This window comes from Aspergillus pseudodeflectus (assembly GCF_044049435.1).
Source record: "Aspergillus pseudodeflectus strain CBS 756.74 chromosome Unknown BJX68scaffold_108, whole genome shotgun sequence".
Classification (NCBI taxonomy): domain Eukaryota; kingdom Fungi; phylum Ascomycota; class Eurotiomycetes; order Eurotiales; family Aspergillaceae; genus Aspergillus; species Aspergillus pseudodeflectus.
The window spans coordinates 1-24,645 of NW_027263884.1; the positions used below are offsets into that span (position 1 = coordinate 1).

General features: G+C 53.3%; 11 protein-coding genes across 11 annotated transcripts; 7 read left to right on the forward strand and 4 right to left on the reverse strand.

Moving 5' to 3' along the window:
- Nucleotides 1-15: 15 nt before the first annotated feature.
- On the forward strand, nt 16-1,354 carry BJX68DRAFT_273342 (uncharacterized protein; the record flags this gene model as incomplete). Its single annotated transcript, XM_071047430.1, has 2 exons — nt 16-238; nt 294-1,354. The coding sequence occupies 2 exons, from the start codon at nt 16-18 to the stop codon at nt 1,352-1,354; spliced, it is 1,284 nt and encodes a 427-aa protein (XP_070892237.1).
- Nucleotides 1,355-2,079: 725 nt separating this feature from the next.
- BJX68DRAFT_250316 (major facilitator superfamily domain-containing protein) lies at nt 2,080-4,367 on the forward strand. Its single transcript, XM_071042240.1, has 8 exons — nt 2,080-2,307; nt 2,361-2,542; nt 2,605-2,781; nt 2,843-3,197; nt 3,282-3,474; nt 3,552-3,662; nt 3,731-3,830; nt 3,910-4,367. Exons 1-8 carry the CDS (start codon nt 2,147-2,149, stop codon nt 4,176-4,178), a joined length of 1,548 nt encoding a protein of 515 aa, XP_070892238.1. The 5' UTR covers nt 2,080-2,146; the 3' UTR covers nt 4,179-4,367.
- Nucleotides 4,368-4,800: 433 nt separating this feature from the next.
- BJX68DRAFT_259796 (luciferase-like domain-containing protein) lies at nt 4,801-6,492 on the forward strand (the record flags this gene model as incomplete). The annotated part of the gene is made up of 4 exons (XM_071043764.1): nt 4,801-5,106; nt 5,221-5,465; nt 5,540-5,979; nt 6,047-6,492. The coding sequence occupies 4 exons, from the start codon at nt 4,801-4,803 to the stop codon at nt 6,490-6,492; spliced, it is 1,437 nt and encodes a 478-aa protein (XP_070892239.1).
- Nucleotides 6,493-6,908: 416 nt separating this feature from the next.
- On the forward strand, nt 6,909-8,230 carry BJX68DRAFT_273345 (uncharacterized protein; the record flags this gene model as incomplete). Its single annotated transcript, XM_071047431.1, has 2 exons — nt 6,909-7,146; nt 7,200-8,230. 2 exons carry the CDS (start codon nt 6,909-6,911, stop codon nt 8,228-8,230), a joined length of 1,269 nt encoding a protein of 422 aa, XP_070892240.1.
- Nucleotides 8,231-8,636: 406 nt separating this feature from the next.
- Nucleotides 8,637-9,089, forward strand: BJX68DRAFT_273346 (uncharacterized protein; the record flags this gene model as incomplete). Its single annotated transcript, XM_071047432.1, has 1 exon — nt 8,637-9,089. One exon carries the CDS (start codon nt 8,637-8,639, stop codon nt 9,087-9,089), a length of 453 nt encoding a protein of 150 aa, XP_070892241.1.
- Nucleotides 9,090-11,819: 2,730 nt separating this feature from the next.
- On the forward strand, nt 11,820-13,559 carry BJX68DRAFT_259797 (uncharacterized protein; the record flags this gene model as incomplete). The annotated part of the gene is made up of 1 exon (XM_071043765.1): nt 11,820-13,559. The coding sequence occupies one exon, from the start codon at nt 11,820-11,822 to the stop codon at nt 13,557-13,559; it is 1,740 nt and encodes a 579-aa protein (XP_070892242.1).
- A 150-nt stretch (nt 13,560-13,709) lies between these two features.
- Nucleotides 13,710-15,379, reverse strand: BJX68DRAFT_259798 (putative MFS multidrug transporter; the record flags this gene model as incomplete). Its single annotated transcript, XM_071043766.1, has 3 exons — nt 13,710-14,289; nt 14,342-15,159; nt 15,209-15,379. 3 exons carry the CDS (start codon nt 15,377-15,379, stop codon nt 13,710-13,712), a joined length of 1,569 nt encoding a protein of 522 aa, XP_070892243.1.
- Nucleotides 15,380-15,581: 202 nt separating this feature from the next.
- On the reverse strand, nt 15,582-17,540 carry BJX68DRAFT_27912 (Zn(II)2Cys6 transcription factor). Its single transcript, XM_071048670.1, has 3 exons — nt 17,044-17,540; nt 16,549-16,996; nt 15,582-16,499 (listed from the first exon to the last, which is right to left on the reverse strand). The coding sequence occupies exons 1-3, from the start codon at nt 17,459-17,461 to the stop codon at nt 15,812-15,814; spliced, it is 1,554 nt and encodes a 517-aa protein (XP_070892244.1). The 5' UTR covers nt 17,462-17,540; the 3' UTR covers nt 15,582-15,811.
- A 267-nt stretch (nt 17,541-17,807) lies between these two features.
- BJX68DRAFT_273350 (uncharacterized protein) lies at nt 17,808-18,857 on the reverse strand (the record flags this gene model as incomplete). Its single annotated transcript, XM_071047433.1, has 2 exons — nt 17,808-18,607; nt 18,656-18,857. The coding sequence occupies 2 exons, from the start codon at nt 18,855-18,857 to the stop codon at nt 17,808-17,810; spliced, it is 1,002 nt and encodes a 333-aa protein (XP_070892245.1).
- A 1,183-nt stretch (nt 18,858-20,040) lies between these two features.
- Nucleotides 20,041-20,592, forward strand: BJX68DRAFT_273351 (uncharacterized protein; the record flags this gene model as incomplete). The annotated part of the gene is made up of 1 exon (XM_071047434.1): nt 20,041-20,592. The coding sequence occupies one exon, from the start codon at nt 20,041-20,043 to the stop codon at nt 20,590-20,592; it is 552 nt and encodes a 183-aa protein (XP_070892246.1).
- Nucleotides 20,593-21,201: 609 nt separating this feature from the next.
- BJX68DRAFT_259800 (SDR family oxidoreductase) lies at nt 21,202-22,190 on the reverse strand (the record flags this gene model as incomplete). The annotated part of the gene is made up of 5 exons (XM_071043767.1): nt 21,202-21,285; nt 21,344-21,541; nt 21,587-21,961; nt 22,009-22,067; nt 22,115-22,190. 5 exons carry the CDS (start codon nt 22,188-22,190, stop codon nt 21,202-21,204), a joined length of 792 nt encoding a protein of 263 aa, XP_070892247.1.
- Nucleotides 22,191-24,645: the final 2,455 nt, after the last annotated feature.

A 24,645-nucleotide genomic window follows, 5' to 3' on the forward strand; every position in this document is an offset into this window, starting at 1 on the left:
ACACGATCGCTCACAATGAAGTTCCACAAGGTCAACCCCGCTGGAGCAGCATATCCTGTCTGCGTGATATGCGGGAGCCCTGTCCTCGAATCCAAATACCCAGACTATAATGACCGGGAAGACTGGGGCCAGAAAACAAGAAACAGGCGCGGACGGTGTGCCTACACCTCGACGTCTGACGTCGAGGCCACGGACCTGAGCGACGACCCCGCGCGCTGGGCCAAGTGGTATCGCGCAAGTATGCAACACCTCACCCCTTTGCTACATACCGCTCTGTTAACCGATTGTACCAGTCATCTTCCAGCCAAAGACAAAGAGAGCACACCTTTCTGGTCTGGCCCGCGGCGCACACCCGGATTACGCACCGGTGGTGCCAACGGACCCGAACAAGGCGCGCCTCTCTGGTCGGCCCAAACATGACAATGACTGGAACACCGAGTTTTACCCCGCAGACATCTTCTACAAGCGTGCGCTCTTTAAAGACAAGCGCTACGGCTTTGCAATCCACGCACACTGCTGGCTCCTTCTCACCCGGACCATCGACCTCGCGACAATTGAACGCAATCTCGAGGTCTTCTGCCTCGCCGTTAGACTGCTCTGGAACTTCGAGGGACGTGCTCCGTACTGGGGAAGAACACTGACGCACAACCCGAGAAACCGGTGCCTTGACCAGGGGGCCTTTGGCCGGCGCAAGATAAAAATGGTCGGGGTATTCTGTAATCCTGATCGCCCGGCTGAGTGGCCCCTGTATGCGCGCCATACATCCGGGAGCCCATATCACATCCCGAAAATCCACGTGCTCATCAGACAGGCCACCCAAAGCGCCGCTACGAGCAGGAACCAGGCCCGTCCGCGTCGCCAGCAGCGACCTCTACCCACCCAGCCAATCGCAACCCGACTCCCCCTCGATATCGCCCTCGAAATCATCGACGTCATCTACCACTCCGACGCGCCGACCTTCGCCCGAGCCAAGGATACGCGCAACATCCTCGAAGCCTTCCACTGGCACCTCCCGGACTCCTACTGGATAAAGCGGTGCAACCCGACCCTCCTCTTCGAAGTCGCGGACCTCCGCGCCAGCGGGAAACCCGTCGACTGGGCGATGCTCTGCCTGGGCATCGAGGAGCTCCTGGTCGATCCCAACTGGTTCTGCAACAGCGGGCTCGCGAGGCGCAGGGTGATTTTGGATTTTGTGGCAACCCTGCAGCGGTATATGTATTGGATTGTGTTTGATGAGGAGTGGAGGGGCAAGTACCTCGCTAATCACTCGGGAGAGGCTGCAGATTGGGGCTGGTGCCATGGGCTGGGAGTGGGGGGAGGGGGTCGAGCTCGGGTGAATGTGAGGGCAGATTGATTAACGAGACGAGAGGAGAAATTGGGTGGGCTTTCAGTTTGTCATAGTTTATCATGGTACTGGCGTCAATAGAACGTGAAGGAGGGCTGTGGGATTTACATGGGAATATTCAGGATGGCCGGGGCAGTATTCATCTCCCACTTACCAAACAATTGGCGTTGTAAGCAGAGAGAGAGAAAGTCAAAGTAACGAGAAAGTTGAATTATGGTCATTAGACTTGCTTGCCTATCATACTATGTAGTAGCCTCGATAATCAGATGTGAAGAGCTCTCATAGAGTTTGAGGGTACATGTAGATGTCACTGCCGATTCCCTCACGCATTCTCCCACAATGCTCACTCTAATGGCCACATGATTATATAGCAGTTCTTATCCTAAGGGTCATGGTCTACTATCCGAGAAGGATTCATAGTCAAAGGTGGTTGTTTCTACAACTATCAATCGCTAAAAATATATTATCAGGCTCGATCATTGCGTTTTCACCTCCGAGCCACCACGCAGAGCGTTCACAACTCCTCTTGAGCATTTCTTCCACCTTTCTGAGAAAGACAGCTATAGGCCTTGAAACTGGGCAGCTCGTGCTTTGATGGCGTGCAGGTGGTGAAGATTGACTCCATGGCGGGGCACCTCGCAAACCCCACTGCGCTATCGGAGCTTGTCAGGATTTTTTTCCGACGGGTCTGGGCCGACAGAGGATAAAATCCTCAGACCCTTGTCGCAAGTAAAAACTCGAGGTCGCTTCATCGGCTCTTAGGTGTGAGCTTCGATTTTTTTTTGTCCACTCTGCCTGGCAATGGACACAAAAGCGCCGACCGAGACGCAGGTCGCGCCTCTCAACGGCGAGCCACCAGCCCCAAAGACCCGCTGGGAGCGCATCGAGGCGGTCATCTGGGATGGCGGGTATCGCTCCAAGGAGGAGAAGAAACTGGTGCGCACTTTGGATATTTTTATCATGTAAGCTCGCTTTCTTTTGCGTATCTGGATAGCGACTAATAAATATGCTGTAGGAGCTGGGCAACATACGGCTACTTCGTGCGCCTGCTTGACTCGGGCAACATCACCAATGCGTACGTCTCGGGGATGAAGGAGGATCTGAATTTCCATGGCAATCAGTATAATCTTCTCGCGACGTTCTTTACATGTGGATATCTTATTGGGCAGATTCCGTCGCAGTTTCTGCTCACACGAGGTGCGTCACCATATACTGTCTGTCTGCTCAATTGAACTTGACCTCTTGATTGACTCGTCCAGTCCGCCCGTCCTACTACATCCCCACCGTCGAACTCCTCTGGTCAATCGTCACCTTCTGCTTCGCATCCGTCAAGAACGTCAAAACCGTCTTCGCCCTGCGCTTCATCATCGGCATGCTCGAGTCCCCCTTTGCCGTCGGCGTCCTAACAATCATGGGGAGCTGGTACACGCCCCGAGGTGAGCCCCCAACTTTCACTATACCCCCACTCCGATATCTAATTACCTTGGAACGTGCCAGAACTCTCCAAACGCATCGCAATCTTCTACTCGGCCAGCTACGCCGCAAGCATGTTCAGCGGCTACCTGCAGGCCGGCATCTACAGCGGGATGGACGGGCACCTGGGCCTCCCCGGGTGGAGGTGGCTGTTTATCTTCTGCGGGGTGATATCCGTTCCGGCGGCCATGTACGGGTACTTTGCTGTCCCCGACAATCCGTACAACTGCAAGGCGCGGTGGCTTTCGCCGGACAAGCTCGAGCATGCGCGGGCGCGCATGGAGGAGATTGATCGGCGGCCGCCGGCGCGCTTGACTGTGCAGAAGGTCAAGGGGATCTTTTCGACGTGGAGGATGTATTGTATGATTGCGGCGTTGATGTGAGTTTCTGGCCGCCGCTCTCAGTCCTGGTTTACTGAGGGACTGGTTTGGGGTTGGGAGTGATGCTGATTTGCGTCGTGTAGCTTCCACTGCGTCGCCACGCAGCCCCTAAACTACTTTGCCGTCTGGCTGAAGAGTCTCGACCGCTTCACCGTCTACCAGATCAACCTTTTTCCAACCGCAGCACAAGCCTGCGGTCTTGTCACAACGCTGTTGTACTCGTGGTTGTCTGATGGGCTTGGTGGAAAGAGATGGCAGCTCTTGTGTGTTCCTGCTGTACGTTGATCCCATTTCACCTCCTGTTCCTAACCGCGAGTCCTCGGGTTCAACAAAGATTAATCCGATGGATACAGATAATCAATCTCATCGGAATGATCATCCTCGCCGTCGGCCCAAACTACGGCGCGACGTTTCTGGGGTACATGCTCAATGCGGCGTCGTGGGGGTATTGGCCTGTTCTCTACGTACGCAACCAACCAACCCCGTTCCAGACTCGCGTAGTCATCCTGAATACTAATGATGTATCCGACAGGCCTGGGCCAGCGAAATCTGCCACAAAGACGCCGAAGAGCGCGCAATCGTCATTGGCGTCGCGCAGACGTTTGGGCAGGCGTTTGTTGCCTGGGTTCCTGGTACGCTACACACCCCGACCTATTCCCAAACTAATTCCCTTGATGCAAGACGCGGATAGATGTGCTAATATGTGTGTAGTCGTCATCCTCGACACGGGAAAATACGCCCCGAAATTCACGATGGGATATAGTATCATGTGTGGCGTGAGCGCGCTGCAGTTTGCAATGATTTTTGTGTTGAGGTATTTTGTGAATCGGCAGAAGGAGCTTGATGCTGCTGCTGCTGCTGCTAGTGCGATGGCTTCTAGTTCTGATGGTGATTTATCTGATACTGGGGTGGAGGAGGTTTCAACGACGGCCGCTAACGCCCAAAAGGGGGGGCCGCAGTCGAGGGGCGACGGTGTCTAGGAGGAGATGTTGGAGGCGTTGTGTGTGGCATCAAGTGGAGAAGATCTGGTGTGCTTCGACAATATGTTTAGCGGCGGCTACACGGGATCTGACATGATAGGCGTGTGGAAGGCGACATGGCGGCTATAATTTGTGCATTTTCTAGCAGTGGTGATAATCAGATAAGACTTGTCCAACTCTTGCCTCTGAGCTTATCCCTGCCGGAACCTGGTATAGGCGTAGGCATGTCTAGGAGCGCGAGTCATGTTAGTTGTCATACCCCGTTTCAATGCGTGGGAACATATCCCGAGCGGCCGACTATCGGAGCATGGTGCAGCAGATCATTATTCGTGATTGAAATCTTCTTGGTCGTTGAGATCCCTGGAGGCCCAGTTACGGGCTGGATGAATGTCGTCATTTGGAGAGCATACAGCGCGAGCAAATGCCCTCCTACGAAAAGATCGAACGTCTCCAAATAATCCTTACATCCCACTTTGCACTCTTAATCAAAGCGACTGCGTCTGAATCGATCCCAGGTTTGAGTCGGCCATTATAGGAGCAACTTTGAAACACCGAAGGCTACTCCCCAATTCCTCTCAGCTATTTCGACCGTAAGCTCCATCTTCCAGAGAACCGACCAGCCATGGCACCAGAGCAAAACCCCGCACCCCCCTCACCCTCAGCGGGCAAAAAACGCATCATCCTCAACGGCTTCGACATGTTCACCGTCGGCCACCTGTCCTTCGGGCAATGGCGACATCCAGACGACCGGTCCGCAACGAAACGGCGGGACCTGGCATACTGGACGCATCTCGCGCAACTCCTCGAAAAGGGCGACTTCACCGCGCTGTTTCTGGCCGACTCGTTCGGCCTCCATGATACGTATCGGGGGAATGGGGACACGGCGGTTCGCGAGGGCGTGCAGTGGCCCATGGGGGACCCGAGTATTGTACGTTGGATTTTCCTTTCTATCAATCGCGCTTTCGCCGGGTGAGCTATAGCTAGCTATAGCTGTGGGGATTGATTGAACCTGGGGATAGTGGGTGGGTGCTAACTCGAACAGCCCGTTACGGCAATGGCCGCCGTGACGAAGAACCTGGGGTTCGCAATCACAACATCTACGTCCTACGAGGCGCCGTATGTCGTCGCGAAGCGGTTCTCTACTCTCGACCATCTTACAGGTGGGCGGTTCGGGTGGAACATCGTGACCTCGTGGAAGGCGAGCGCGTCGAGGGCAGTTGGACTACCCCTTGTCGAGCACGATAAGCGGTATGAGATTGCGGATGAGTATCTGACTGTTTTGTACAAGCAAGTCAACCGACCCACACATCTAATCTTCACTGGATGATGTACGGGTGCTAACGGAAGGTCTACCTACATAGACTGTGGGAATCCTCCTGGTCCCCAACCGCCCTTGTCGAAGACCCCATCTCTGGCGTCTACACCGACCCCACGCAAATACGAACAGTCCACCACAACAGTGAAAACTTCACCCTCGATGCTCCGCATATCCTCGACCCATCGCCGCAGCGCACGCCCTTCCTCTTCCAGGCCGGTACATCGCCCGCTGGAATCGCCTTTGGCGCGAAACACGCAGAGGGGATCTTTGTGTCGGCTCCGAGCCCGCATATCCTTGCGCCGCGGGTAAAGGCCATAAGAGAAGCGGCTGCGAAGAATGGACGGGATCCGGCGTCGTTGAAAGTGTTTGCGATATTCACACCCATTTTGGGGAGGACGGAGGAGGAGGCGAGGGCCAAGTATGGCGAGGCGTTGAAGTTTGCAAGTGCCGAGGGCGGGTTGGCGTTTTATTCGTCGAATATAGGTAACTACGTCCCCTCTTGCTCTGAATGCCAATGCCCCGGCAGAAAGATAACCTGGCCCTATGATAGGCGTCGACTTGAGTAAATTCCCCCTCGACGTCGAGATCACCCCCTCGGACATCCACATCGACGCGCGCGTCCACTCATCCATCAACACATTGTCCTACCACGGCGCCGACGTGCCCCGCTGGACACCGCGCAACATCGGCAAAGCAGTCTCCATCGGCGGAAACGGGCCCGTTGCCGTCGGGACAGCACAAAAGGTAGCCGACATCATGGAAGAGTGGATCCGGGTCGCGGATCTCGATGGGTTCAATATTGGGTACGTGTGGACGCCCGGGACATTTGAGGATGTGGTTGAGTTGCTGGTTCCGGAGCTGAGGAGGAGGGGAGTTTATGCTCCGAAAGGGGAGAGTGGAACGATGAGGGAGAGGGTTTACGGCAGCGGGCAAAGGGGGGTGAGGGATGATCATCCGGCGAGTCGGTTTCGATATGGGGTTTATAAGGGAGATTGAGCTGGAAACAGTATGAGCACATATGGTTTCAGGTAGGCCTTTGTGTCTTCGTGTTCCACGTAATCATGTTGTTGGCTTGCGCGTTTGCGTTCTGGCCTGACAAACCTTAGCGTTGTGAGAATCCAGATCAACCTCCGTCAGGAGGTACCATCATACCGACGTCGAGGCAAAGCTAATTCCCGGGTTGGAGAGCATATCGGAGACCATTTCCGTTTCGTCCTGCTCTGACGACATAATAAACCATCCCTTGGTGGAACCTAGCTCGACAGGGTTGCTGCCCTAGGATAAAGTTGCGCAGTCGATTTCCGTTGACCAGCGTCATTTGACACGCAAGACGCTGGCTCGACGATATAAAAACAGACTTGCAAGGTAAGTAAGACTCACAGTTTGTAAAAGGGATTTGCAACGCCGGGAAAATGGGCATTCACCGCAATACCAATCTCCCCGTCGGCAAGGTCACCGTCAAGAGCAAGCACTCCCTTGTCTGTATAATCTGTGGCGCGCGGATCGGTGTGTGCTGCACGGGAGCTCGTCGCAATGCCTTCCAGGAGACAACGCTACCAGACGGCTCCGTCATCCCTGCGGCAAAGATCAAGCAGAAGGAGTACCCCTGGGTCCGATACAGCACAGAGTCGACTTTCTTTTTTCGCATAGGTGGGAGCTGCTCCTCGCCCTCCGTGTATGAATCCTCTATTTACCGATGATAGTCACCAAGGATCCAAAGACCCACCAGCTCTCCGTATCACAGATTGGCAGTCCGAGCACTCTTGGTGTTTCAGGGTGGACATTGAAGGCCCGGTTCCAAAACCCGAATGGGAAGCGCAGATGGTGGCCTGCCTCGATAAACACAGCGTACATCCTGTATACAGAGGAAATGCAACCCAACTGGAAGCAATGTCCGGTATCATATGCTGTGCATGTCGACTGCTGGGAATTCCTGGATCGAATCATCGGCCACGAGGTCGTCCAGAGACACTGGGAGACTTTTATAGACATAACGCAGGCTTTCTGGCTTTCGAATATAGACCGCTTCGGATGTTGGTACGCTGATGGCTCGTGGAGGGCAGCTTCTGACAATCGTAGTCGAGATACCGTCAACGCGGTGGTCAACCCGCAGGACCCCATCCTTCCCTTTGTGCCGTTGAAACATGACGCCGCGGTCCTTGTGGGATATCGCCCAACTGTACATGAGGATTCAGGCCGGCTGGGTCTCCCTGGCATGCACGAGCTGGCCAGCAAAATCGTGCGGCCTCCCCGGCAAACTGAGTTACTCGCGACAACCACAACACACCTGGCTCACGTCGACATTCCAATCGAACTCGCCATAATGATTGTGGAGATAGTCAGAATGTCACGCACCGACCGGCGTGAGGCAGTCCGAGACACCCGAAACATGTTGACAGCGTTTCAGTGGAGACTGCCGGATGCATACTGGATTTCTCGGTCCAATGGACATTTGAAGTTTGAGATGCAACAGGATGCGCTGGATCGCGATGTCGATTGGGAAAGGATTTGTCTGGGCATTGAGGAGATGTGGCTAAGCAGCAGTGATTGCGCCGCTGCAACGAAGAACCGTGCGCAGGCTCTAGGGTCACTTGGGATTATGAGGGAACTTTTGCTGCGGGAAGTTGAGAAGGAAACAATTCAGTCTGAGAATCCGGCAGAGGGAAAGATGAGTGGGGCTGAAAGTAGTCCTACTTTCAGGGTTCTGGGTTGTCGGCGGGTGTGCCAGGGTTGAAGGGTCTCTTAAGACCCTTGTCTGCACGTTTACAGTGCACACAGAGCAGACTGGGTTTTAGCACTTGGAATAGAATCTTCACTTCTCATCATGGATTAAGACGCTCCTGCATTCCTCTGGGAAGGCACGACTTACCATCAACTTGCTCATATCTACAACCTCCCGTCCTCACCCTATCGTGTTTTTTGCTAGTATTGTTACTCCCGACACTGACTCTACCTCTCTGTCCTCGGCTATTCTGTCTGCGAACGCCTAGAAAACCTGTTGTGAACCACCACCTGGGGCAGCTTTGAAGATCCCCATCTCTGTAGTCGCTCCGGGTCTTCTTTTCAGCAACCCCGGATTTAACACGCGCCCCACTACAGCAAAACAACAAGTTTACCAAACAATCATTCTCACAGGATGGATGTCAAGCCCACCATTATTCCGGGGAGTTCCCAGTTCATCATCTCCCATCGCCCTTTCCCAACAGGAAGCAGAGCCGACTGTCGCCATAGAAGACCTCTTATCAACCGCCGCCATCAACGGCGACTGGAACGCATATTGGTCCCTCAGAGACGAGCTACGTCGCTCACCACAAGTGTTTCACGACAGAATCTTGAATGCTTGCAGGCTCGCTATCCATCACCACACCGACAATATTGCCCAGAACATCCTGCTTGAGCTAGATGGCATCAATCAATTGGATCAGTACGGATTCTGCCGGCAAGGCCTACTCGCGGCGACCCGGGCAATCGACGACGTAAATCTTGCCATCGTGCACCAGATCCTCCTCACGAATATGCCGGTCAACATGCTCGGTACCCGCTGGAGTGGGCGTGCAAAAGAGGGAGCGTGGAGCTCGTCAAGCTTCCTCTGAAAAACCTCATGGCGTCCAAGCCCGACGCACTTGCAACGTACAAGGGCGAGATAATCCGTCGGGGTAAAGAGCAAGAGGGATCGCCGTCCGCATGGGTTGACCGGGACCGTGCATTCTCTCTCAACGAGTCCATGAGAATCTGCATCCCCAGGGCACATTGGGCACTATGTGCTGTGCTCCTGCCGTCCTACATTGTGTTTCGTACGCGGCAGCTCACGGGGCGAAGCTCCTCCAGGAGGTTGAACAGTTGGGTGCCTCCACGTTTACGTTCATCCCCCCTGAAACATGCCTCACGATACTCTCCTTGTCTATGCCTAAGTCTCTCCAGCGAATGCTCCTACGCCATATCCACACATTGGTACCGCCCGATGTCAAGATAACTCTGGGCAAGCAATCATTTCCTGCTCAGAGAGCGGTGCTCAAGCTTTGGTCGCCTTGTTGTGAAGCGCTTTTGGAAGATGACAATAAGGATGAGATAAACGCATGGGGTTTTGCTTCGATCTCCTGCACTGCCTTGGTGGGGAGGGGTCTTCTACGGGGCTCGGACGCATAATGTTAGATGATTGCTTTGGCACCATTTGAGACTCCTTCTAGTGCTGCTAACGAGATGCAAAACGCTCTTAGGGTTAGGATTTTCGCTAGATTTTCGCGCTGCTCGTCTAGCCAATCTAGGGCACTTGGTGGATGGTTGTTTTCTTGGAGACTCCAATACCTGACACCGAACAGGATCGCGATCCCTTTGAATGTGGTCATCCCTCGCATATCCTGGACATTTACCTCGCTTCCACACTCATCAGTCTCGTAGAGGCTCGAAGATATCATTTCATCCGCCATTCGATTCCGCAGGTCCGTGGACTGCCGTCCATATTGCTACATTTCTTCTCATAGCCCGACTGGCCAGCCTCTGACGCGTCTCGTGTCGGAGCCTGTGGTAACAGGCAGAAAAATCAGGCGCGTTACACGACAACAAGACGTGGACGCGGTAATTTCCCTGCTTTTACTAGGGCAACTTGATGCGCTGCTCACTTGACGCGAAGTTGCCGTCGCCTCACCGTATCATTGGCTGCTTGGCGCACCTGGACGTGCATGCAGGCCTTCAAGCACATCTTCTCTATTGAGATACCGGCAGCTTCATCCATCCATTGTGGCATTCATCCCTCTGGGAAGAAGGGCAAATGGAGCCGTAAAAAATTTGCTACCTGGTTTTCTTCTTCTGTTTCTCACCACCGGCTCTCCTTACCCTTGTCCCTTCCACTGTGTCGCTCAGTACTGTATTGCTATTCTTCGTCTCGCCTATTTCAATCTGCTTCACTCTCACCTACCACCAACCTCGTCCTATCCAATCGCATTGTTGCACCTTCGGAGTCTCGCCTTTTCCTGGACGACCCTTTAGTTCGATGCAGCAATGATAGAACCTCTCTTAGAGGCAACTCAGGAGGGGAATTAGTATGATTCGTGCGACGAGAAGGAGCGCTTGGATGATGATGAGCTGAGGACTTTGTATAGTGAGTGCTTTGTATAACTGGAGATGCTACTTACTTGGACCATGTGCCATAGCTATCCCTGATGCCGAATGTCTCATGTTTTGCTTGCGACCGAAGGAGCAACGTCTGCGGTGTCCGTCAATCTTTGTGCGTTAGCTTGACAATACGATAAGCCTTTATATTCGGGTCTTCCTTGAGACATCTCTTGCTTCGCCTTGTGCTATCTACACGCCCTCCGATTCGACACTACAATGAATACTATTCCATTGCTGTTGTACAACTGGTATTGTCTATCGTTCGGTCCCCTCTCTGATTCTGACTCCTCGATATGTAATAAACAACTTGCTGGAAACTACTCGATGCCTCATTTTCGACTTTCCTCGCTCAAACTAGGTGCTCGAGGCCGTCTGCCACCCGTAGCCGGGGTCAGTCAGGACACTGTTAGATATACCACCGTCACTTTGAGCAGCAAGCACATCACACGACGAGACACACAGGCGATCGACTTGAAACACCAGCGCAGTATACGCCCCAGGAATGTCCATATATGATGTCATAACAGACAGGATGAATAGAGTTGTGCAGAATCTTGCATGATCGACACTCGGCGAACCCTTGCCTGGAAGGTTATGCGAAAACGGGGAACGGAGGACCCACGCATTACGCAGCGAGCCCTAAAGAATCGAACCGAATTCGATGTCGGACAACCGTGGACAGCTTTATGGAGCACGGTACACGCGAACTGATTGATAAGATTCATGCATCTTATCAATCTCACGGAGCCATGAATCCGAACTGGGGTGTATGCCTCCTAGCCTCGCTACACTGATCCATTGAGTCATTGAGGATCGCTATTCGAGGGAACCGATCCTGCTGTATTCAATAATTCCATGGAAGCGATGCTACAGCTTCCGTGCCACGGACTATCCCACATAGGGTGAAATTGCTCCGTCAAACTGGATGGAAGAGCTTGCCCGGACTCCGAGCCGAGCGAGCAGTGATCGTCATGACGAACGCCGATCCCCTCGATTTTACCTATCAGATTGTCGGTATCTTCTGCCGCGGTGTGTTGTGCCTGCATTTACTCCGGAGTATCTACTCCTTCTTCGGTCCACTTATTTCCGGCCGCTACTGTCGGCACTTCTAGCACCCGGCGGTGCCGCGTCCTGGCTTGCCTTTCCTTGATGGTATATAACTCCGGGGACTCCGTCGAGCTCTAGCCTTACACAGACCAGCCATGACCACCATGAGCGCTGGTCCCTCCGTTTCCGCCTTGTTGGCTTTGTTCATATACTCGGGCAAAGCGCTCGGCACACTCCACTGGACCCCGTGCCCCTCGAATCCCACCTTCGACTGCACAACTCTACCCGTCCCCCTCGAATACGCCGCCCCAAACAACGGACAGTCCGCGTCCATCCCCCTCGCCCGCCTCAACGCCACAGTCCCACCATCCGAACGCAAAGGCCCCCTCCTCACGAACCCCGGCGGCCCCGGGTCCTCGGGAATCGACTTCCTGCTCAACGGCGCAGGCGAGGGCGTTTCGACGATTACAGGCGGGTTCTACGATGTAATATCCTGGGATCCGCGCGGTGTCGGGTCCGCAGAGCCACTCCTGCGGTGTTTCGACACGGTCGGGGAAGAGAGCAGAGGGTCGGCGAGTCTCCCGCTTGCGGCGGAGATTGAGTATAGCCAGTTCCGCAACGAGAGCTATATACCTGAGTTTTATGAGAGGTTGGAGGAGTATGATAGCGCCGTTGGAGAGCTAGCGCAGGAGTGCGCGGAGTATAATTCCTCCGCGCTTTATACGTCGAGCGCGGCGTATGTCGTTCGCGATATGGCTGCTATCGTTGATGCGATTGAAGGGACGGAGAATGCCAGATTGAACTACTGGGGCCTGTCATATGGGACGATTTATGGCGCGGAATTCATCCAGACGTTCCCCGAGCGAGTTGGGAGGATTGTCCTAGATGGTGTCTTCGATGCCGAGGCCAATTCTGAGCAATATACACGCCAGCTCCCGCATGACGAGCTATACGTCCGCGACGCGATAGCAGATTTCGACAGGATGTGCACTGACGCTGGTCCGGATGCTTGCGCTCTGAGTCTCTCACCAGGAAATCACTCAGCGAACCTTAGCATCACAACCCGCCTCGCAAACCTCCACGAATCCCTCTACCACAACCCCATCTCGGCCCCCGACGGAACCTGGTCCATCACAGCTGGAATCTTCAGCTTCTTCATGTACTCGTACCTCAAGCTCCCCCCGACATGGCCGATCGTTACATCTGCCGTCCGCGCACTCGAGACCGGGGACTCAGGACCCTTCGCTACGCTTCTCACTGGGGCGACGACGGCCTCTGTAACGAATGAGAGCGCGCCTGCAACGGGGTCGTTAGCGGGGTGGCCGATTCAGTGTACGGATAACGCGCCATCGAATCAGACGAGTCTTCGCGAAGTTGGGAAACTCATTCTTGATATCTCCTTATCGGAAGAGACGCCGTGGCTGAACGCTGATCTGTCGACGTTATCATTCTGTCGGAATTTTCCGAATACAAGACCACAGGTGCCGAATATCGGGGCAGGGAAGCTCATAACTGGGGAAACGAACAATATCCTCTCTGCACAGCATACATCCATCCTGATCGTGAACGCCCTGCATGACCCCACAACGCCCGTCTCCTCCGCGAAAAGACTGCACGAGTGGCTTCCGTCATCTTCGCAGTTAGTTACGAGGCGAGGACCTGGGCATACAACGATAAGTCTCGGGTCGTTGGGTCTTGTCCAGGCGATCCGGGAGTATTTCGTTGATGGGACTTTGCCGGCTACGCCGGAAGTGCATGATGTGAGCCAGAATGTCTTTCCTGGTGGAGATGCGGCCAACAGTGCGAACCCGGATCCGGTGTTCAATGGGACACACACTCGGGAGGAGAGGGAGCTGTTGGAGGCGACGTACGATGTCTTTTTGGCGTTTATCGGATTGCCGTAGATAGGCGGATATGTCCTCGTTTCGAACTCAGAGCCGGGGGTGGAAAAATATACCCATCTAGATTAATATAGATCTAGCGCTGTATAACTTTGAAAAAATGCTCACTAAACACGCTAAACGACGAATGCAAATATTGTCCAAGAACAACAACTAAGCTTGCGCCGGCTGTTGCCTCAAAACCGCCTCCCGAGCCAATGCCTCCCTCTCATCAACGGTGAGCTCACTCCTCGCCTCCTTGACCCTCACAAAGCCAGCAACAACAAGCAACCCGACGACCGCAAGGCCAACCTCAAACCAAAACACCGCCTTATAACTCCCCCTCATCCCGGCATACTCCAACGTCTCAATATGCACGATATCCGCAAAGCCCAGCATAACCGCGATTCCCATATGCAGCGTGCAATTAATCAACGCGCCCGCGAGGCCCTGTTTCGATTTGGGCATGTTCGTTGTAATGAATATGTTCGCAAGGTTGAAACTAATGTCGATGCCGATCGTGCCACAAATCATTGCGGGGAAGACGAACGCCCAGTAGTTGGCCCCTTGCGGGGCGACGGCGAAGAAGAGGCCGGAGCCGATGTAGCCCAGCGATGAGATTATTAGAAGGATTGTGCCGGAGACGCGGTGGAAGATCAACCCGCCGATGCAGCAGAGGATTAGGCCGCCTAGCGCCATGGGGACGCTCCAGGCGACCATTTGGAAGGGGGTTGCGCCCATGAATTCGGACATGCTAGGGTTTGTTAGATTGAGGCAGGGTGCAAATTAGGAAGGAGTGGACTTACTATAGCACGGCGTAGAGAAAGAAAACACCAAGGCTGCCATAAAGGAAGAGGAGCGCAATTGCCAGGGGCTTCATGTATTTCACGGCGAAAATGTCACCGGGAAGGAGTGGGTTCTTGGCAACCCAGCCTTCCACATAAACCATGGCGATTATAAGAAGAGCACCAAGGATGAAGCAGACAGGTATATATGGAGTTCTCCATCCGTCGGGCGCGTACGAGCTGTAGGCGATGGCGAAGACGAAAAGCACAGTACCGGATACGGACAAGACACATCCAGCCCAATCCATCTGCGCACCTTGCTTTCTCGTCTCCTTATAGTCGCGCGGGACAAAGAAAATGGACGATAGCGTTGTAATGGCGGAGAGAATCGCGCCGATGAAGAAGTACCACCTCCAGGTCAGGTACTGGCTGCATAGCCCGGAGAAAAAAATCCCAACGAAGAAGCCGAGCGCTGCGCATGCGCCGTAGAGACTAAAGACGAAGTTCTTTCGCGGACCTGGGCGATAAGTTTTACCTAGGACCATCACGCCGGACGGCAGAAATGCCGCGAGGCCTAGACCTTGGAGGGCGCGGAATACGACGAGCATGAGCCATGATTGTGAGATGCCGCAAAGGATAGATGATATTGTTAGCCATGCGGCGCCGCCGATGTACACGGCGTAACCACCAAACATGTCAGTCAGCCGGCCGAAGATAAGAAGCGTCGAGGTGACGGCTAGCGAGAGTGATGTGGACGGCCATATTGCTGAGGCTGGTGGGAAGTCGAGTTCCTCAATCAGCGCGGGAAGGAGGACATTCGAGCCGGAGATGTAGTACTCCTGTACACCAATTAGTATGTTCCAAAAGGAAATAATCAGAACAACGTACTGCAAGAATCTGCGACATGACAATCGAAAAGCAAAATCCGATTTCCGGAAATGCACCAGTAAAGAACGCCGGTCTCTCGCGACCAAGTCGCTCCAATGTCGAGTCGTCAATGAGTGCTGCACTTTCCGCGAAGCGCGAGTCATCAGACTCCGCTTCCTTTGGCGACGTCATGATCTCTGCAGGAAAAGCGTTGAAGGAAAACAGCCGCTGGTCTGAGCGTCCATTATAAACTCTAGCCTTATAACCTGCAAAGGCTGGAGTCTGACATATTATAGGGGTCGAAGGCGTGCTGACTAAATTTGCATCTCGTAATGGGATTTGAGTCTCTCCCAAGACCTTCTGCTTGGGGTAGTTGCACGGAGAGGAGCGGAGAAAGAAGAAAGGATGGCCGAATGCTTGGCTCCTAGAGGACGTTACGACTGGCCGATGATTCAATGTCACGGGCGCCTCACGGCCCCTTTGCCGCTTAAGAACAATGGTCATGCTCGCCGCCATGGATGTCCTGTGGAGCGGTCCGACAAATACGAAGCCTTGACGTCAAAGAGAGTAAGCCGCTTTAGGCAGGTGAAGGGAGTGGGGCGCCATGAGCCGGAGAAAAAAAGGCTAGATAAGCAGCCAATCATGGCTCGATCGGCCAATTTCAAAGATCCAGTTCGTTGCCACCGATTTGTTTTCGTCGATTTTCGCCCAATGGGCTTTGAGGATTTTGGCGGCGTTCATCACGTTCAAGCAGTGGGTTCCTATCCAGAATGTCTCTAGGATGCGGATAAGTAAATCTCTCTGGGACTGTTCCTGGCATTCTAGTCCTGCCACCGTAATGGGCCAGAGAATGCACTTGAGCAAGGTTGATCCGTCTTTGAAGGTATCGACTAGGCTGACCAGTTCGGAAACCACAGAGTCCTGTTGTGTTCGAGTATTTTGCAGTGCATCGAGTACGCGCTGCCCATATAGTACGGCGCCGAGCTGGTATGTCCTGGCGAGCTTAGCGAGATCGTCGACGTTGTGCATCGCAGAATGCTGCGGCAGAGTCGATGCCCAAAAGTAACAGTCGAACTCTTTCACCCCGTTCAGTACGGACATCACATCGGATATTGGTGCTTGATCAGTGGCATCTCCATGGGCCATGATGTCCCGTTGGATGGAGAGGAATTGCAGTGATGTCAAGATATATTCAGGGCAACCAAGAAATGACTCCTCTACGACATCCTCGAGGAGGCCGATATTTTGCTCTATCGAGTTGGATTGTGACAAGAGGTGCGGACGCACAAACGTTGCCCCAAGCGCTTCAATCCTGGAAAAATGTCAGTAATAGAAGGGACGACTGGAAAAGGCATGTGTACAGATGGATCTGCTTCGTGATAAACTGCCGTAACCGCTGGATGGTCCGACCGGGATCTTCAATTGGTGTCAGCGCCAGTAAGCTCTTTGCCCCTTCAAGGTGATAGTTCCACTGATCGCAACCCGATTCTAGCAGGTCCAGGAAAACAAGAAGGAAGACAGTGGCCACAGTCGCGTCGCGGTAGCCTTTCTGGCCATTCAGCGCCTGGGCTAGTCCTTGGATGGCGCGATGCTTGAATCGAAGAGCCTCATGATGCGGCTCTGCGAATGCTGGCATGTCTTGCGTGGTGCTTGTGGAAAAGGGGTGGTCAAAATTAGCCCGGTGCCGAGCAGCAAGGCCGAGAAGAGCATCGAGGAGGACAGGGTCGCTCAGAGCGAGCGGTATCAAATTCCGAAAAGGATTACTCTGGCTATCGTAGACAATGAACAGCTCACATATCCGGTCATTATCTGCGTCTTCGATTAGTCTGGAACAGCGGCAGGGCGAGTCAACATACAGTAGTCCAGATAATATCGAGCTGTCGAATTCAATCCCGCCAGGGCAGCATCACCGATAGCCACAGGGACACTCGGTAAAGCCGGACGAACAGGAACGATGGCGTCATGGCGTTGGAGAAGCGGCGAAAGCTCGCCGAGGGAGGTGGGAAGCTTGGCGTGGTGTTGCGTAGGCGTCGGAGACTGAAGATTGTTCGGCGGGGTAGAGCAGATATCAATCTTTCCCACCGGAGAACTCGACACTGAAGAGTTCTCGAAAGATCGTCCCCGCATTCCTCCGCGAATGGCGACGCCTTGCACCCACCGGACTGGCCTCTTGTCGAGGCACTGGAGGCCCGCCTTTTGGCATTTGGCGCACGGGACCGCGGAGCGGTCGCATTGGATGTGCCGTCGGCGGCACGTATAGCAGGCTTGGATCATTGCAAAACGATCACATTGTCTATCGAGGAGGTATGATGAAGACGGCCAGACCAAAGGCGAGTTTTATCCGCAAACCGTGAACAAGTGACTGAGTGAAGATGGTGACTTGCGTTCGTCTCGCAGCCGGAGAGGCAAGAATTAGTCAGCGCCGGGCCTCAGAAGCACTAGCCCGATTGGGACTGCTATGTATCGTTGTAGCCCTGGGAACAATAATAATATCTTCACCATTCAAGTGTATGTACTCTATGAAAAGAAAGACCTAGTTCTAAATCAAGGTAACAGGTTGCTGAGCCGCCTATCAAAAGATTGTTCGGTCGCCAGGAGTATCTTCAACACGATGCCATGGTTAGATTTGACAACGAGCGATCGCACGTTGCATATACGACTCGAGCAGCTGTCTCATCTTCTTACTCCTGGCCTCCTTATAAGCCCGAGCTATATCAACAAGTCGAGTTTTATCATAGCTTAGTATTGCCTCAGCGGCAGAGACAGCATCCTGAAAGATCGCCATCTCCAGTGGGTGCCAGTTTAGCGACCACCCAGCGTTGGCTCGATCGGCTTCTTCACCATGTTTGCCCGCCCAGTCATCCCGACCTCCATACATCTTGTACCGCGTATCGTCTATTGCAAGCCCATACTGAACGAGGAGTCGAATCAAGGCTCCATCACCCCCAGCATTGCTTACGTCCTGCAGGCCATCGAGGTAGTTATAGGTAAAAAAGACTGACGCTCCCCCTTCCAGGATCTCCTGCACTATAGCAATCTTGCCGTCGTGTACTGCATCTGCCAGTGGGGTTTCCATGGACCAGCTATGCCAGTGGAGCCCCGGCCATCCAGTTTCCACGCCGTAATCGAGGAGTAACCTGACCGCAGCGATGTTTCCCATTTTCACGGCTATATCCAAAAGACTAATGTCTGGCCGATCCTCGTCCATTTCCTCCAGTAGCATCTCCGTGCAGCGTAGATAGTTTCTCCGCAAGGTGTACCTGGCGAAGTGCTCCAAGGTGCACTGGTCTATCTCCGTCCCTGTTGTCCGTATCAGTCTTGCTACCGCAGCCAAGCCCATATCCTCCGACGCAAGATTCAGTATGGTGCGGATCGAACGGCCCTCGATAATGGTAACTCGTAATCCGGTATTCCAGGACCCTGGCGCCACGTTAGTATGGAGTGCAAACCCGCCGCGGAGTAACATACTGCAGACCAGGCAGTAGGATATCATCTGTTTCCACGCTGTCCACATAGACCACAATGTTAGATCACCGCCAGGGCCAAAGATACCATGCTTGTCAACGAGGTCCTTTGCTTCAGTGTCGAGATCTGAAAGCTCCTTGAAAATCATCAGCTCGATCTCGCGAGGGAGCGTATCCCAGCCCGTGGTAACCGCTAGAGTGGGCATGATCGAATGGTAGTATATGCTTCCGGTAAACATACTGGCGTTTCTAGAAAGTATATAAAAATGTGAGTAATGGCAGATCGCAGCTCCATTTGTGCTGCGACCTGAGGTGGTAACGAAGTGGGATGGATGCCGTGGCTGGAAGGCACGACACACGGTTGGAAATCTGCTCAAAAATGTCAACCACATTACCAGACTTTCCTACAATCCACTCATTTCCTCTTGGGCCCCCTGTAGACATCGCCCGCTATGAAATTGGTTCCTTTCGCATTTCACCTGCCTCGCCAAGTACATCGTCTCTCTGGGCGATTAGGATCTCCATATTCAGGTCCTGATCTAAAACGACCAGTATCGCCAGTCGCCAAGTCCGAGAATTATTAATCCTAGATTTATTTGCCTGTAAGTTTTTTTTATGAAGTTCAATTACCCCTTCAATGGTTTCCCCTTGTGTTGTGTTCTGAATGGGAGCAGTGAAGTTGGAGCTCTTGAGACTGTTACTACTAGTACCTACGACTAAAAGTGGCGGCGGCTAAGTACCAAGGGCGAAAGCCTAGCTAGTTATGGCTAGTGGACTAGCACTCGATGCCCACGATTTAACTCTAGAGTTTCGTTTTATTGAACCTCGCCCGTGGCCTTGTTGGCAAGCCCACGGGGCTTAGAGGGATGGTGAAACTCATGTAATTTATGGCACCTCTACTAGATTTTTTATATCTCTGCGACTTACATCATGTGCTGGCAAAGGAGATACTACGGAAAGCCTCAGTGTGAGGTCTTATAGCGTCTACTTCCATACATTTCCTGCCGACATATCTATCCGCTTTCAGGTCCAACCATAACAGCCCTTCAGCTGCCGCAGACTTTGCTCCTGCTTACTTGATGTATTATGTGCTAACCCACCCATAAACTGCAGCCTGGGTCTCAAGATGAGCTGTACAGTTCCGAGGTGCTTGCAAATCAGTCCAGCTGCATGACAAAGCTTACGTGATGCCCAACAGCGAGATGATTGTACCAAAAGCTATACTATACCTGGTGGTATAAAGCCCGACTGAATCGCGCTTGATAATGGCTTTGCATTCCAAAAACAGGCCCAGTGGAGACACGTCTTAATTTACTCTGAAATCACCCCCACACCGTTCAACTCCATTCCATCTAACCAAACAACAAGCACCTAACGGCGACCCCGACAATGGCCTCCTCCTCCCCCGCAGCAAACGCCCTCATAGCCAAGCTCGACGCGTTCTACGACGCCTTTTTGACCTTCCAAACCAACAGAAGCGACGAGAACCTCCAGCGCCTAGGCGCATTCTTCGCCCCCAGCTGCATCGCCGAGCCGCGGAGCATGCGCCACTGGAAGCACCGGGCCATCGGCCGCGACGCGGCGATGCAGGCGTACCGCGAGATGCTCGGCGAGCAGGTTCTCAAGGAGCGAAGGGTCGTTTCGCAGGTTGCTGTTGCGGACGCGGATGCTGCTGCTGCGGGCCCGAGGGTATACTGTGAGATGGCGAACCGGTATGATGTACAGGGGCTGGAGCTTGATCCGATGCTCGAGACGGTCGTGGTGCGGTTTAGTAATGCGCTGGGCGGGGAGATTGTGGAGTGGAAGACGTATAATTGTCAGAGTCCGGTTGCGGCGCTGACGCAGCAGGCGACGGGGAAGGGGCTTTATGCGAATGTGAGGGTTTTGCCTGCTTCCGTGAAGGACTATTATAGTGCAGTGGTGCTGACTGATATTTTCTAGCTTGAGCTTGTGATGGATGAACACATGCCTGAGAAATGTGGTGGCAGTTGTTAGCTGCTACGGGCCGGCCGGAACGGAATCATCCAGGTAAAGGTTGGGGCTAAGGGCAAAGCATAGGTCTCAATCTAGAAGTCCGTGCATATCCTCAGTGTATAGGTGAAGCCATGTTGTGTACATATCAGGTCGCCGAGTCTCATCTTGGTAAGGTTTTGAAGTCTGGGCTCCATCTGTTTCCTGTCTCATTTTCTTCATTTATTTGCCTGGAGCCGTTGTATATGTGTCTTTCGGAACAGCACACAGTAGATCAGTGGAACAAACTTACCGGGCTGTGGATCCTTTCGTGACGGCAATTTATTATCTAAAGAACTACATGTATTAAAGATAACAAAGGCACACACCGGGTCGATGTGAGAGCCTGATGTCCACTGTCCATAGATGGGCAGAGTACAGCATGTTCGGAAACCCTCTTATAGCACGGTATCTTTGACCACGAGCAGCAATGTTACTATTGTCCAGTTGTGGGATAGTGATGTTAGATTAAGTCTGAAGCTAGCAAGCAAGTTATCCTAAATTAAGTGAAACACCGCAATCTGATTGTCAGTCCACCTTTTAAGGGAGAGTGTATCCACCGTCAATTACGATGTCAGCTCCAGTCATGTAACTCGAGGCGTCCGAGGCACAGAAGACGTAAGCCTATAGGGTCAGCATTGGTCGAAAATTGGTAAAGCATTGAAGGAATGCCCGAACTTACACCCTTGAGCTCGTAGGTTTCCGCCATCCGCCGAGCAGGAATCATGCTGTACCACTTCTCCCGCCACTCCTCAGGATGGATGTCGAGGATGTCTGTGGCGATGAACCCAGGCGAGATGCAGTTGACGCGGCAGAAGTCGACCCATTCAACGGACAGGCATTTGGCAAGCTGGACGACCGCCGCTTTCGAGGCGTTGTACTATTCTGATTAGCCCCAGTCACACGTCTAAGATTGGTCCCTTACAGCCGCCTGTTTCTGAGGAACATTGACGAGCGTCGCGCTAACAGAAGCCGTAAAGATGATATTCCCCTTCCCCTGCTCCTTGAAAATCTTCGCCGCAGCCTGAGCCGAGTAAAACGCGCCGTCTAGATTGACATCCATAATCTTCCGCCACTGATCAACAGTGTAGTCCTCAGCCGGAACGGTCTCTGTGATACCGGAGTTCACGACGATGACGTCGAGTTTTCCAAAGTCGGTCTTGATCTGCTGAATGGTGGACTCGATCTCGCTCTGGCTTGTTACGTTCGCTTTGTAGGCGCGGGCTGTGACGTTGTTCGCGGAGGCAATCTCGGCGGCGAGCTCGTTGGCGTTGGAGGAGGAATTGTAGATCAGGGCGACCTGGAGTTCGATCAGAGGCTGTGGAGGAGAGGATACTAGGGTTGTACATTTGCGCCAGCTTCGGCTAGACCTCGCGAGACTTCAAGGCCGATGCCGCGAGCTCCTCCTAGAAGGTATCAGCAGCTGTTCATTGAGGGGGCACACAAGGAGTACCAGTGACGACGGCGACCTTTCCGGACAGGTCAAACGCCTTCATGACATGTTGGTTGGCCGGCTGAGATAGAACCATGGTGACGGTGTCAAGTCTAACTGTGTGTAAGGATATTGAGGCTATGCTAGTATAAGAGTATAGTGAAGAGGGAATAGAGGTTGCTGAGAGATGTTGACAGCAAACGGGGAAGATCGTGTGTTGAGAAGTTGGGCACCCCGCATCAACCCCCACTTTGGCAGGAGCAACCGCGCCGGACTTACTCCGTGTGCCTCTTTCGTCATCGTGCTGGTAATCTGACCTCTAATTCGGTTGTCTATCGATAAGTATGGGAATACTGTAAACAGTGTATGATCTCCAACCCCAAGACAACCTGTGCATCCGAACAATAACAACTGTATAACCTTCCTTGCAGCACTTACTGTCGAACCTGGGGATACCACGAGAAAGTCAGAACCACTCATGGGAATACGCAATATTCCGATGCGAATAACGCTCCACCACTCCCTAAGTCTAGCCTTGATCAATGGCGACTGCCCAATCCTCTCGCGAACCACGATCCTCGTCAACTTCGGAAGGCGCCACGCATCCTGAAACACCTCCTCTAATCTCTTCGGAACATCACTCTTCATGAACCACGCAGTGACCGTCAGAAACTGGATATTCGGCGGCAGCAGACTGATCCACCCGTCGCTCTCGGGGCCAGGGTGCATGCTAAGAAGAAGCGCATCTGGGAGCTCGAGGGCGGGGAGTCTGTAAAGTCTAGAAAACGGCGGAGGTATCAGGCGTGCATCTGGGGCCTGGGCGGTCGTCCAGTAGCGGTCTTTGAATCGCATACGGAGTTCCCGAAGAGTTTGAGAGCGGGAGCGGATTGCGAACCACAGGTGCTCGTGGCTGCGATCGCCGGTCGCCGTTAGGGAGAATAAGTCTAGGTGTAGGATTTCAAGGTCGGTGCTTCCGACGATCAGAGGCAGCAGGCACGCTGGGGAGAGATTTGGGAGAGAAAGGCGCAGGTCTCGGATTGTAGCCAGCGGCGAAAATGAGGCTGGCAGCCTAATCATGGCCGATTCTGCTGGGGGGCTGCCGAGGTATGTCACAGAGAGCGAACGAAGCCTCGGTGGCCGGAAACTCTTGAAGATCCGTTTGAACAAGGTATCGGCGGTGCATCCTAGGATCTCGACCCCCTCGAGGTCACGGAACATTGGCAACGCGAGCCACGATGGGATCGTGTTAATGACCTTTGTCAAGACGGCGCCGAACATCGTCTGGCTCGACCGGCCTACATACCGCAGGAATTTCAAATTCGGCAGGTGCTTGATAACTGTAAGAAGCCCCAGTACCGCGTCCCGGATCTCGGGGACATTTTCATTGAGCTCCTTTCTGTCTGGGCTAGGAACCTGCCCCCACAGGCGCTGCATGTCATCCGCGAGGGGGTCGGTTGCAACGATGTCGCAATTGTGATCAACCAGCGATGGGAAGGCCGTTTTCTCTCTGGCAGGATAGTCTCTCAGTTCAAAGAAGGTCAGGTTGTCCACTAGTCTGCCTAGCGACCGGTTCTGCCTTAGAGCCCGAAAGAGCAACCGATGATGTGTGTCGCGGGAGAGGACGATGGTGCGGTAGAGGACCGGGAGGGCAAGCTCTCTGAAGCGCCGCGACGCTACAGCTAGAGCTGCCAGGGCTTTCACACACTGGGCAGAGTCGTGAGGCATTGGAACTGCTTGGGCCTGTCTAGCATGCTTATCGTGTGTGGCGGCCAGGATGTTGAAGATCTCTCTAAGCACCGAGTTGGGGAAGCCTTTTGGGGGCCTGATTAGTGAAGACATTTTAAAAGTTTGAGATGTCTTCGGCACCATCAGAGGATATAAGAGTGGGATGAGGGATGGAGAAAGATGAAAGTGGGAGGAGACAGACGTGAGGGGCAACGGAGGCCGAGTGTTAACAAAGCAACCCGTTTGAGAGACTCTGCATCGACTAACACTGGGGTTGTTGTGCCCGGAATGCAGCCATCTACCTACTCCCAACCCTTTACTTTTCTTCGTCCTTCTTTTCCATTCTGCACTTCCAGCGACTAAGAGATTGAGTCTCCTCTAACATTCATTTTGCTTCTTCTCTCTCTACCCTTTGGTGGTCCTACCAAACACAACAGACATCTGCAGCAGACCTCATTTTCCACGAGCCGGCACAGGTCCTGCCAAATGAGATACTCTGGCAGATATTCGAGTTTCTCATTCCCGACCAAAAATACGTCCCTAATCAAAGCTAGGTCCGGATTCAGGCTTCTCGGAGAACGCCAACCAGATCGGAGTTGAGAGTCGCGTGTGTGGGCTGTCACCTATACCAGCCTCGCTACTGTTGCATCTAGCGCATGGAGACGCACAGGATTTGTCCACTCCGAATCCCTCTTCCACCATGATATCAATTTCGAATTTCATAGGACTTATCATGCCATACCAAACTTTTCGACCATCAAGGGCGAGCTAGATTGTCATGGTTCTAGTCTCAAGGAAGTGCGCAATCTGCGTGAAGTGGGAGTCCG